Below are 13,645 nucleotides of genomic sequence, written 5' to 3'. Positions count from 1 at the left end.
GTCCGCTCCAGGCCGCTACAGCTCTGACTCTGTGGCAGCTACAAGGATGCTCAAATCCTGAGTCCTCACTTGGTGAACTTACGCTATCATTCCTTCTAGGAGCAAAGTGCCCACGTCACCTCCCTGTCCTACTTTCAGTGAAGTCCCCAAAGGCAGGAATCTGCTCGGGGTCTTGCCAGTCACCACAGCCTCTCCTGGGTGGTTTGAGTATGTGCTAGCATGTCTGGGGACAGGCTGGAGAGCCCCGTACCTGGTTTAGCTCCTCATCATTGGCCACTGCTAACAGGATGTGCCGCGGTGTGACCCGCCCCTTCTTGTTGTCTCTCGCTGCATTGCCGGCCAGCTCCAGGATCTCAGCTGCAGGGCAGATAGAAGCATGCAGTCATTTCCGGGCACCTGAGAGCTCATATGCCACATCCCCACGTACTTCTGTAAGCTGTGCCTCTGGGGCAGCCACTGGGGCAGAGATGTAATAGAAAGGTTGGGTGGGATTTAAAGGTTCCCCCTGCTGCTTTGAAACAGAGGTTAGGAGGAACGGGGAGCAGCAGAGGGCACTGGGCAAGTGGGCAGACTAAGATCTAAACCCAGCTCTGGCTCCCAATTCCCAGACAGAGCCACCTGTGAGGGCCACTTGGACATGGCCCACTGCATGCACCTGCAGTGTCCAGAAGGACACCAGGCCTGCCCTTCTGTAATGCATCCCCCGTCGGCAGAACTCAAGGGGAAGGGACTTGATATGAACGGTGTTTGAGAAACCTTTGATGCTTGACTCAAAGAAGAACGTGTGCACGGCGGGATCTGAAATCAGGAAGCCGTGACGAGGCTCACGCAGTCAGTGTCACAGTAAAACAGGAGGGTGGGAATAGTGCAGGCTCTAAAAAGCTAGAGACAGAACCAACTACTGTATGTGTGGTTAACCGAATCCTCCAAAGGCCTTCCGGAGACAAGAGGCCTGAGCGAGAGTCACACTGTAAGAATCTTCCCTAAGCTGGATGGCAGCATGGCCACTCTGAAGGGAATATTCTTGTGCTGTGGCTGGAGACCGCTCAGCAGCAAAGAGCCACGTCTAACTCAGTTCCAGAGCCTCTGACACCAGCCTCTGGCCTCTGCTTGTACTCATACACATAAAATGAAAACGAAGGGTTGGGGATTCACGCTAAGGTACTCAGGAACGGAGCAGACTGACACAGTCTTGCAGTACAGTGAACACGGCAAATGCGGTAGGTACCGTTAAATCTGCACGCCGTCAGAGTTCCTCTGCCAAAGAAACCCTGCCCTTTGTAACATGAACGGGCCTCAACTCTAGAGACCTCAGGTGACTTGTCTAAATGAAGTAAGCCAGGCACAGAAAGATAAATACACACTCTGTGAACTTACTAACATGCCAGATCCAAAGGAGTCAACAAGAGAGAGTGATCACCAGAGGTGGCGGGCGAGGGCGGGGGAGAGGAAGTGACAGTCAAACGATACGAAGAAGCAGTTCCAGTCTAGGGGAATTTTAGTGATGAGCGCAGAGAGGTAACCACAGCTCATAATACTATGTATTTCCCAATCGCTAGCGTGGACTTTAAATGTTCTCCAAACCTAAACACAGGCGTATGAAGGGCAGACACATTAACCAAGTTAATCTCCTCGGAGAGCACGCCGTGCCTTGGAGTATATAGACCATGTCTTGACTAAGAATAATATAATACGGGCTGGAGAGACAGCCCAGTGGTGAAGAGAACTAGATTCTCTTCCAGAGGATTTGGGTTCAATTCCCAGCACTCACATGGCAGCTCACAACCGTCTGTACCTCCAGTTGTAGGCAATCCAATCCCCTCACACAGATGTGCATGCAAGCAAGACACCAGTGCACATAAAAAAGTAAAAAGAAATTACTGACAAAAAAAGAATAAATTTTTTTCAGCTTTTTTTTTTCCTACGTGGGGAGGTTTAATGAGAGAAGAAGAGGAGAGGAGAGGAAAGGAGGCCGGCCATGGGCACATGGAGGGAAGGGCAGTGGGGGTAGAGAAAAGGGGCAGGGAAGAGGGGGAGAGCAGCGAAGAACAAAGAGCGAGCGAGAGGCTTTTCCAGCATTCTGTGTGTCCAAAGTTTCTTCAAAACAAAAATCATGAGAAGGAAAAAACAAGGCTGGGAAACTGCGTCCAACCTGCGAATGGTGCTTTATGGTCTATTCTCCCGCCTGGGACGCAGCCTCGTGGGACAACGTGAAAGCCCTAACACCATCATCCATGACGCTGAGGAGTCCTCTCTGGCAGGAGATCCCTCCCTTCTTGGCAACCCAGTTCGCCTGGCAACCGGCCCATCTCACCCCTCCTCACTGTCTTCATGGCATGTGCACGCTGTTTCAGATGTCTGCTGCCCATGCTATGGGTCTGCCCATGCCACCATCCGGCCTACAACGTCCCTCTGTACCACTTCTGGGACACTCAGGCCTGGCCTTCTGCATGACACTCTAACACTCGAGTTACGCTGTATGCTCTAGATGCCCTGACTGCCGGCGCCTGGATACGTCCTGGAATAACCTGGAACAAGTCGCTATTGTGGTAGACATCATTCGGGGGTTTCTACTCCACGTTTCATCATTTAGTTCCCAAATAAAAGACACAAACCTTTATATCTGTAAGACGTCTTAAAAGCACTAGAGCTGGGCAGAGAGACATCAACCCTCTGTGCTACTTTGTCTACTTCCCTGTCAATAACCAAGAATTAACTTGCCATGTTCCTTCTGGGCTGGTCCTACCCAACTGGCCAGCCCTCATGGCCAAGGTCTCATGACCCACCTACCCCATGGAGTCTTCCTCTCTCCTCTGCTCTTGCTCAAACTGCAAGTCTGGTGACCGGAGCCCCGCCCACCTCCCTTCTGCCCAGCTACAGGCTGCAGGCATCTTTATTGAATGGATACATAGGTTTACATTAAGGAGCAAGGTTACAGAGCGTCACCTGGTGTGCCCCAGGGGCCAGTATTTAGCATCACAACACATAGCAACAGACCAAACTTCAGCAGGTAGCTGCATGAAAACAAAGCCTGACGCTTACAATACTAATTAATACTAACTAATGCTTGTCTACTGGGCCTGCTTTGATGCAGGTCTCACTTAGGTCTGACTTACTAGGCAGCCTGGGTAGCCTCAAACCTGGAGTCTCCTGCTTCAGTCTCCTGAGAGGGACAGCAGCGCAGGCACCACCATACTTGAGGTGGCATGCATATGTTTAATATTAACAACTGAGCCCCATAACAACTGAGCCCCATGCAAAACCTGCTGCCTATGCGTAAAGACACCTTCACAGCAGCAGTGAGACAGGGCAAGGGGCAACCAGGTGCACTGGGAATGGCGGGTTGTCGTCCCTATATCCAGGAAATCCTGCTCAGTCCTCACACAGAGATGAACAACCCCATGTTTGAGAAGGGACACAGAGGCACTGAGGTCCCTGTCTTACCAGCAGGAAGGGAGTTCAACATAAGGCTGCATAGGCCAGAGCTTTAGAGAGGACCACACCTGGGCTTCTTGCCCACGAGAGCCACGAGAAAGGCAGGGAAAATAGCCAGTACCTAGGGCACTAGCTGGAGGAAGGGCTGGACCTTCCCACCTTAGCTGTCCCCCACCCCCCACAACCTCTGGACAACATAGTCTCTCAGTACTGAGGGGCTTGCTCTCCTGAAGGGTCCCTACGACCGCTCCTGGGCCCTCTGTTAAGTGACGAAGGTACCTGTGGTGCCCCCGGATGTAGAAATGCTTGCTTCTGCTCCGGCAGACCCTCGGGCCCCTGTGCTTGGGGGGTGTAGGTAGCACATGTGCAAGGCTACTGTCCTGCCACAGTCCAAAGGTTAGCAAAGCAGGTCCTGAGGCCCCAAGAGAGCTTAAAAGGCAGGGGGAGGAGCCCTCCAGAGCAGGCCAGGGCTGGAACTTAGCACCTAAGGAGGCATAAGAGTGGCCTGTGGCACCATGGAGCTGTGTAGCCCATTTTTAAAAGTGTTCTTCCCCTCTTCAGCCTTTACCCCCTTTCCGAGGCTATAGGGAAGGAGGAGCCATCGGTATCCAGAGCCAGAGTATATAGACAGTGGCTGGGGGTTAGAGTCGGCTGACCCTAGTGTGCTAAGAATACCTTACCTGTTCCTTGTTAGCAACACAGTACATGCAGGTGGACTGTCAAACCAAGTCCTTAAGCCCACCCCCTGACAACTAATCACGTGGGGGCAGTTTCTGAAGAAGTCTGTTTCCCCTCCTTGCAGGGCCGTGAGCAGAAGGCTCCCAGGCAGAGGTGGGCTGAGAGAGATGTAAGTCAAAGTCTGAATGGTGTAGGCACAGACATGGGTGGGAAGGCAAGATGAGAGAAACGGAGAGAAAGCACACAGTGCCCCAGAAGAAAACAAACACAGGTAGAGGTCAAGGAGCACAAAGGCCCCCAAAGACCCCGAGGACGCCTTCCAGGTTTCTTTAGCCTCCACCTCGGGTTCTAGAGTTGTGGCTCCAGCTTCAATGAACTTAGTTTTCCCTTGGGACATTTCAAGGACTCCTTGTGTAATGCCAATGCAGCTTTGATTCAGAGATGGCAGCCTGGAGCCACGCAGAGTGGCGTGAGCAGTGGAGTAGGTGTGCAGGTCTGGGAACGGGAGTGCGAGGGAAGGAGCAGGGTGAGGGTGCCACTCTCTCACCTTCTGCATCAAGGCGCTGAAGCCCAAGGCTTCCTTTCTACAAAGCCCAGCAACACGCACAAGCCTAGAGGAATGTCCAGGCCTAGGCCCCTACCAGGGGGGCCCCAGACTCTGCAGGAAGCAGGAGCTGTATCCATTACAGCGGTGAGGAGGGGCGTGGAGAGACTCCAGCTCACTGAGCGAGCCCTGTATCTTGTTTACGCTCATGTGTTTCCAGATGGACAGAAACCATAGTAACACTGTCATCAGGGGACATCCAAGACTGAGCACCTCAAAGACACACCTTTTACAGGAAGCATGCCCCACGCCCCAGTGTGCCTCTGCACGGCAGTGGGCAGAGGGCCTGGCATTTTACAAGTTGAGAAAGACGAAGCGCACATGCTGACAGCACACGTCGCCCATGCCGAGCAGCAGTAATACCCTCTGCCCTTTCATCCACAGCCCCGTTTTAGGGACAGCAATAAAGTAAGGGCCTTCCTGGCCAGGAGAGCGCTGCCTGCTGCAGGGAGAAGGGCAGATATGAACTGCCAGCCACGACAGAGCTGTTCCTGTTTGCTTTTCGGGGCACAATGGCCTTCCTAAGTGGGACATGGGAAAGGACGGCTGCTTTGAGACTGTGGCAGGATATACGGCATGCATCCCAGCAGGGAGGACCTGAGGTCTGCACCTCAAAATGTGACCTGGGTGAGTGACATGGATGGCAAAACCATGGAGGCCATGCTGCACCCACAGCCCCTGTAGGCCACTGCACCCCACAGGCCATGGAGGCCACTGCACCCATCCCTCTAGGGTGGGCCACTGCACAGGTTTGTCTTTTGCTATGTGTCGTAATGCTGACTACTAGCTCCCAAGGCCTGGTTGCCCCCAGGGATGAGAGAGTCTTCGCCTACACAAGTGATGCTATGTAACTAGAGCTGGGCAAAAGAGAGATAGGCAGGGTTTGGGTTCCCACCTTGGGGTCTGGGCAGAGACCACAAGGGAAGAGAGAAGGTGGAGAGGGGAGAAGATGCCATGGGGTAGGTGAGTCATGAAAACATGGCCACGAGGGCGGGCCAATTGGAGTAAGAGCTGCCCAGTGGAACGTGGCAAGTCATAACTCGGGTTATTGATAGGGAAGTAGACATAACAGCACGGAGGGCAGAGATCTATCCAGCTCTCATGCTGATTAAGGCTTAATATAAATATAAAAATCGTTTAGTCTTTTATCTAGGAGCTGAATCAAAGGCAGAGTAGAAAACCCCCATTAATATTAACATTCTTTCTGCAACAGGTCACTGCACCCCATCCCATACCCCTGAGGTAGGCCCAAGCCTCACCACCAAGGGGGCACCTGCTAAGCTAAACCAGAGCCAGCTTCTGTCCCTGCCCCTAGCTCATTGGCACTGATGCCATCCCACATGGGAGGGGACCTGCTCTCCCTCCATTTCTCTTTTTCTTTTTTTTTTTTTTTTTTTTTTTTTTTCGGAGCTGGGGACCGAACCCAGGGCCTTGCGCTTGCTAGGCAAGGGCTCTACCACTGAGCTAAATCCCCAGCCCCTCTCCCTCCATTTCTCATGGGAAGGTCTTTGTGCACCTCTAATGTTTTGCCTCTGGCTAGTTGAAGGAATTCCAAGAAACAGAATCACAAAACCACCCGATTTATAAACTTCTCCATGATTTCCAGGGCCTGGCCTGGCCCCTGGACCCCTCCTCAGAGGGCTATTTAGGAGCTACACCTGAAAGTTTCCATCAACAACGTGAAAGTGAAAAACCGTGGAAGGCTGGGCTGGGAGCTGAGGAACCCTCCCACCAGTGCTCAGGATTCTCCTTCTTGGATAGAAACAGGCTGATGACCAACACTGGCCTCATTGGGGCCCACAGTGCATGAGGTCAGCTCCAGAGAGGATTCTAAATACGGTAAAAGTTCCCCAGGCAGAAACACTGTGTGAGGCTCACTGCTGGATAGCTGGGTGGCTACTCTTTGAATGTTATTTTAAGATCTGACTTGTAAAACACACAAGCATCCCGCTCTCCTGACCAACCGGCTCCTGGCTTGTGGTAGCCAGGACTGGCGATGTGGCCGTGTCTCCTCGGAGCCCAAAGCCCCCAGCCTCATTGAACTTGATGGTTTTAGAGCAACATGCTTTGACAGCCGCTCCTGTCTAGGACAGCTGGCTGAGCAAGAGAACCTGACAGCCCTACTTCTCAAGTCTGCCCCAACACCACAGCGGTTTAGAACCTAACCCATCCCCCTCCCCACAACACAGCATCTTGGACTGAACCCACTCCCGGCATGGAAGCGTTTCGTCGACCTTCCTTCAGGGAGATGAAGTCATGGCTTGCAGAATTAGACTCTAACAGTTAACAGGTGACGTGGTGAGGTTGAGCCAAGCCACAAACACAGCCTTGCAATAGAAGAACCTGGGGCTTTTATGGAACTGTTTGAAGCCTCTCGTCGTCTGACAAAAGAAAGACTGAAAATGACAATCAGGAATCAAAGGAAGCAAATGTTCACGCAATCCCATGGAGAATACAGATATCTGCTACAGAGCCAACAACATGTCAGGGGATCTGTTTATTGTATTTCTTTTGATTCCTCGTCCCTCCACTGGCTTCACTAAGTTCAGAACCCGGACACCGTCTCAGAAGGCCTTAACCCAATCAACCCCGACTGGAGGGTGATTGCTAAGGACTTCCCGAGTCCTGACCACACCTTGGCCCCCTCCAGTTCCCTCAGCCGCGGCCTGGAGTGTCTACAGTCATGTCCACCACAGGATTTGGACTTCCTAGCTTTGGGATGGGGTAGGGAGGACTACAGCCAGCAGAGCCATCCCCTTGCTGAAGCTCTGCCACCATGAAGCCAGCCCAGAGTCTACTCCTACCCTGGCCTGGGCTTGGGGCATTCTATGGAGTAAAGGCTACACAGGCATTGGGCAGTCTTCAAGAGTGAGCCACTCTTCTGCTTCCTGCAAGGCCACTCAAGCTAGTCCCTGGCCTCAGCTCCATGAACCAGGTGGCATCTGGTCCAGTGCCACAAAGACTACCAACAAACAAGACAGGATCACAGTCTAACGTGGGGTCTCTAAAATTCATTCCATTTAGACGCTCACTTTGCACCAGTCAAAGTAAAGATATTCGACATGCATGCTAATGGGGAGAGGCACTTGGACTGCCGGCCAGTCTCGCCTCACTGTAACCTGCTGCCAGCCCCCATGCTCCAGCAGCTCCTCAGCCAGGAAGCCCTCCACACACATGAGCTTCCAGCACCTCCAGCTGGCCTGAGGCAAAGGGTGGCAGTCATGAGTGCAAACACACCACAGGCGGCACTGTCCGCTGTCTGTCACACTCGGAGGCTTGAACCCTAGCTCCTGTTACTTGCTGTGGCCAAGACAACACCAGGCCTCAGTTTCCCATTCTATCAAACAGGGATTGTGGTGACCTCTGAGGTTTGTAAGGGCTGCATTACTAAGTAAAACACAGTAATGCGAGCTACTACTTACTGCAACAGCCTGGGGAGGGGTGCGGGCAGCACAGCCTCGAATACTCGCCAGGAATTCTTCCATCTGAATAACGGGCGAACACAGGTACTCGAGAAGCAAGAGCAACGCCACAGAAAACCTGCTGTCTCCTCCTCGGCAGTTCACCCTCTGCTGTTACACTTAACAGCTCACATATGTTTGAAAAATGCACTTGAACTCCATTAACCTCAGTCCTGCCAGACCTGCCTTGACAGAATGCAGTACCCTCAGGCAGCCGCACAGGCAGCCGCACTGGCCTTCTGGCTGCTTGGCCTTGGGATGGGGGCTGGGACGGTCCTCTGACCCCAGCAGGGGGCACCATGGCAGGGGAGAACCAGAGCCAGCTGCTGAGGCTACAGAACGAGGAGGAGGAGGAGGAGGAAGAGGAGGAGGAAAAGGAGGAGGAGGAGGAAGAGGGGGAAGAGGAGAGGGAGGAGGAAGAGGAGAGGGAGGAGGAGAGGGAGGAGGAAGAAGAGAGGGAGGAAGAAGAGGAGGAGGAGGGGGAAGAGGAGGAGGAGGAGGAGGAGGAGGAAGAGGGGGAAGAGGAGAGGGAGGAGGAAGAGGAGAGGGAGGAGGAGAGGGAGGAGGAAGAAGAGAGGGAGGAAGAAGAGGAGGAGGAGGGGGAAGAGGAGGAGGAGGAAGAGGAGGAGGAGGAAGAGGAAGAGGAGGAGGACAGGGAGGAGGAAGAGGAGAGGGAGGAGGAAGAGGAGGAGGAGGAGGAGAGGGAGGAGGAGGAGGAGGAAAGGGAGGTGGCCTAAGGAAGCCAGTCCAGCCCAGCCTTGGCTGGTGCTGGTCAGGGCCCTCTGCACCACCAACTGCTTACTTTCAAGGTCTCTCAGTTAATTTACAGGAGATGGTTAGTGCGCATGTTTGTTTTAGGATGGAAAGCCACAGCCATTTGTTCTTAATTCAGCGCAGGAAGAGTGAAGAATCAGATGTCTGCTGAAATGAAATGATTTAACAAATATAAGATAAAGAGGAAGCTCATTTCAAATGCCCCGCTTGGCACCAGTCCCCAGATGGACTCCTAGAGGGAAACTAGGCACAGAGCAGCAAACTGTGCACTGCTGTGAGGGCCGTGGCTTTGACACACACTCACACAGGCAGCATGGCCAGGGAAACACGGGAAGAAATCTAAACAAGTGAGTGCAAAGCGTGCTACACCACATGCTTTTGCCTTAGACACGGCCTGAGCTCACCACAGCCTGTGCAGCCTTCTCACAGCATGGCTGTGAGCACAAGGAACTTTAGGTCGCTCTCCAGAGCCCAGTGTTTCTAGAGGTAACAGAGGTAGCAGAGGGACCTCAGCCCCTGGGGCCACTGTCTAAGCATCTGCATAAGCTCTATCAACACCCGGAACTGCACTCTACATCTCCTTCTTTGAGGGGCCAATGAAGGGATATTGGTCCAGAGTCTCTTACCCTCCACTCCACTTCCCAGCACTCCAGAGCAACACAGCCTGACACACCTGCTTGAGCCTGTGGGCTCCTCCTGAAGCTCCTGGCTGCACAGATGCTCCCTCACAACGTGCTTGTTCTGAGTCTGCCAGCACAGGCCAGGTCCTCCTGAAAGCCCAGCACAGGCCACCCCACAACTGCCCCTCCTTGGCCACACCCTTGTTCATGCTCTGGACTTCCCGCAGTCTGCAGCCCACACAGGCCCTGGGCACACACTGGCAGTTTCCTAGGAGACTGCTCTGGAGCTTGTCCCCTCAGGTTTCAGCTTCACTAAGAACAAAGACTGGGCACACACTAGTCCTCCTAAGGGGCTGCTTCAAACAAGGAAGTGCAAGGTGGACTGGTGGTTCTTCTGGGTCAGATCCAGCCCAGCAGAGCCTCTGTGGGGAGCTGAGTTTCTGTGCTGATTAAGTGACTTGAGGATCCAGTGAGCTGTGCCCGCTGTAAAACACCTCACTGTACCTGACGCACAGATAAGGGCTCAACAAACACAAACTGCTCCATGCTCGAAAGCACTTGCCTGATGCTCTCAAAACATCACCACAGACCAGGCTCTGAGTCTGTACTAGAGGCCACTGAGTCCTGAGGTAGGGGCTGGAGGGCGGGGAAAGTGTTGCTGCCTTGGGTGAGTCATCCTCGTTTTTTTTCTTTTCAGTAAGTGGAGATACTGACTTTCAGCAGTGGTATCCAGATTTATGCAGACGACAGATAAATGTTTACCCAAGGCTATCCCAGCTATCAGCTACTACAGGGAACATCAGTCAGGATCTAACAGAGGCAACAATGAGCCACAGGCAGAGGGACTGAGTTTCCAGGTGGCTCTGCCAGCTGAAATGGTAGCCCTGTAAGGAGCCATACTTCTGTAAAGATCCAGACCAGCCCAACAAACAAACAGCTGGAAGACCACAGTGTGAGAGAGCAGACAGACAGACAGACAGACAGACAGACAGCCCTGCTGAAGGAGGCGGCTCTGGGGACCAGGTAACCCGTCCTTTCCAGTCACTAAATGGAGATGCAACTGCCTAGTAAGGAAGGGGCTGGATCAGAAGAGAAGATAGAAAGGGAGAGAGGGAAGGTAGGAACTTTGGCCAGGGCAGCAGGCTGAGGTGGGGCAGCCTGGCAAATCCAAGGACGTAGCAAACCAGGAAGGGGGCGGTGGAAAGACAGACAGGGCTGGTTAAGGTTAACACCTTTGGTTGGTCTTGCTGCAACTCACTACAGCTCTGAGGAACTTGATATTATTTTCATGGTATTTAATTCTGGGCCTACCAGACACAGGAACCAAGTGTTCTGTAAACATTTCTCCGTGTTCTTGCAATTTCAGTGGGAAATCTTGAGATCAATTATGCAGAATTCTCACCTACTTCCCTCTCCTCTCCATAAGTTTTTAGAAGCAATTCCTGGTGGTGATACACAGAGAGGTCTTGGCCCTTTAAAGTCACGGCAAGGCTCAACCAGCTGGGTGGCTCCGAGCAGACTATGCTGCTCTCGGTGGATGTAGCTGACAGTCCTCAATGACCTTTAGGGGCAGCAGGAGAAGGGAGTCCACGAGAGCCTGCTAAAAGAGCCTGCTAAATCACGCCTGTCTGCCAGCAGCAGCGGCCCTGTCGAGTGCCCCTCCTCACACACAGGGGTGACCCGCTGCTCTCAAGTGCATCCTAGTTCTGGTACACCTGAAACTCCAGGGTCCAGCCCAGCTCCTCCTGAAGCTCATCAAACTGACTGGCCTCCCCCTCCAGTAAAGACCTGTGCTGTGATGCAGAGGGACACCAGGCTGCCCGTGTACTAGGAGCAACCTGTGTTCCTGAGGGACTGAGGGAAGGAGAGGAAGGCACAGTCCTGCACTGGATTCCGAGGTGGCCTCTGACATGGCTGAAGCATGGAACACTTATTCAAATCTGAGTCCAGCGCCCAGTGTGTGCGCTTGGCGAGTCTCTCACAAGTAGGTCATTCCAGACGGGATCCCGAGTGAGGGGCCCAAGCACTGGTGTGGTCACAGAGTGTGACAGGCATACACACAGGATGTTCTCCAAGGCCCTGGCCTGGTTTCATATATTAGAACACAGGCTCTCAATACGGTGCAGCAGAGTGAAGACGACTGCCATCCCAGAGGAAAGCAGGTCAGGCTGGGCCCAGGAGTCTGCCAAGCCCTGCCTCACAGTCCTGCCTGAGGAAGACTGGGCTTGGGTAAGGGGTTGAGGAGGTTACGGGCTGATTTAGGATCCTCGGGTTCTCCCAACGGAAGCAGCCTATCCTGCTGCTTCACCATGTGTGGCCACTATCCTCTTGGCACACTGCTTTATCTTTCCATTTCATTTTCTAGATTTATTCTGGACTCCTAAAGGAAAAGAGAAACTTCAAAATGTGTCTATAAAAAACCAGGGAGAGACGGGTAGACAAAGAGTGGGGAGATGCTGTGCCTTACTGAATGTTCTTTGTCTCGGGGACTGTACTATGGGAACAGTTTCTTTACTCTTGGGAATAAAGTCACCAAAAGGCAAGGCAATGCAAACTGCTGGGCATGATTATAGGGAAGGGAAGGGAAGTTTATAGGAATACAGTACAGGCCAATGAAACAGAAGGGGTCTAGAAGGAATCCTTTTCCCCCTACAAGGGAAAAGATAGAATGTTTGATTGATTGTGCTGGAATGACCAGCTTACCGGATCAAACAACATTACAGTGATCTTTCCTACACCACACACCAGGTAAATTCCAAATTCTTCAAAAGAAGGAAATGAAAAATGAAACCCTAAAAAAAAAAAAAAAAAAGGCCTTCTGGGAAGGGAGAGGCATTTTCTTCAGTGATGTGAATAACCACCCATTCTCACACAGACAACCCTAATAAACATCAGAGGTGCACAGAAACAAAAAGGCTTGACTGTCAGGAGGGAAGCTGCTGGACTGGAGCTCGGCAGAAGTGGGAGAGGAATGAGAAAGGAGACAGATTAGGAAATACCCAAAATGCATTAGGTGCATAGCATACTCGGACAAACGGTGTCAGAACACACCCATGTCTAGATCAAAGGCACTTGCCACCGAGCCTGATAGATAACCGGAGTTCAGTCTCGGGAACCTCCAGGCACAGAAGCATGCCCATGTATACACACATGCACACGCAAACACACGCAAAATAAACAAGTATAGGGTAAGCGTGTGTGCTGCACTTCTAAACAGGGGCTTTCCATATGAGGGCTGGAGAAGTGGCTCGGTAGTTAAGTCCTCTTGTGGAGGGCCTTGGGTTCAGTTCCCAGCACCCCAAGGGGGCTCACAACCATCTGTAACTGCAGTTCTAAGGGATCAGACATCCCCTTCTAACCTCCACAGGCACTGACTATGCACATACAGGCAAAACACCCATATTCATGAAGTTAAATATTTTTAAAGACTTACTTCATATTATTATTTAAATATACAACAGCCATAAGTGTATTTGGATGTAATGATAGTCGGAAATGGGGTAAAAGCAAGAAGTTGTATTAAAATAACTGAATAAAAACAAGGCGACTGCTGTAAGAGCTCTAGCAGAGCTTAGGAGGACTCGAAGCACCACAGCTGAAAGGTCAATGCCGTGGCCCAGGCCGGGAGATGACTTGGCGCAAAAGCATTTTCTACGTGGTCTGGTGACCCATATTCAAACCCCAGGGTCCACAGGAAAAGTCCACAGGTGATGGGAACTCCTGAGGAAGATGGGAGGCAGAGAGGAAATCGCCCAGAAGCTTACAGGCCAGCTAGCCTGGAGTACACAGTCAGCAGCAGAAACAAGAGACCCTGCCTCAAAAACACAGATGGTGAACACTGGTTCCCAGAAGTCCTCCGGCCTCCACATCCCTGTAGCACATGCATGCCTTTTATTACAACATGAATTTACTGTCAATCACAGATTACATATCATAGTATGTAACTGAGAACTAAAACAGTGGAAAGACTGGGGACACTTACCCCTGCAGAAAAAACGGAGGAAAACAGTTAGGACCGACAGACAGGAGGTGGGGTGAAACTAAAACACGCTAAGTCTGCGCTCCAGAGAGAG

General features: G+C 52.2%; 1 protein-coding gene across 10 annotated transcripts in view; it reads right to left on the bottom strand.

The window, feature by feature from the left end:
- The window catches only part of Macroh2a1 (macroH2A.1 histone), a 62,929-nt gene that overhangs the window by 31,424 nt on the left and 17,860 nt on the right, over nucleotides 1-13,645 (bottom strand). For all 10 annotated transcript variants that reach the window (XR_005495266.2, XR_010058850.1, XR_010058851.1 and 7 more), the window contains exon 3: nucleotides 251-357. Coding sequence is in view for 6 of the 10 variants with exons in the window: in XM_006253576.5 (XP_006253638.1) it covers nucleotides 251-357 (107 nt within the window). In the remaining 4 variants the exon portion in view is untranslated. The remainder of the gene's footprint in view (nucleotides 1-250; nucleotides 358-13,645) is intronic.

The sequence above is a fragment of the Rattus norvegicus genome, chromosome 17, assembly GCF_036323735.1.
Source record: "Rattus norvegicus strain BN/NHsdMcwi chromosome 17, GRCr8, whole genome shotgun sequence".
Lineage (NCBI taxonomy): Eukaryota > Metazoa > Chordata > Mammalia > Rodentia > Muridae > Rattus > Rattus norvegicus.
Note: the sequence above shows the minus strand (reverse complement) of the source record. Positions and strands in the feature narration are given on the sequence as shown.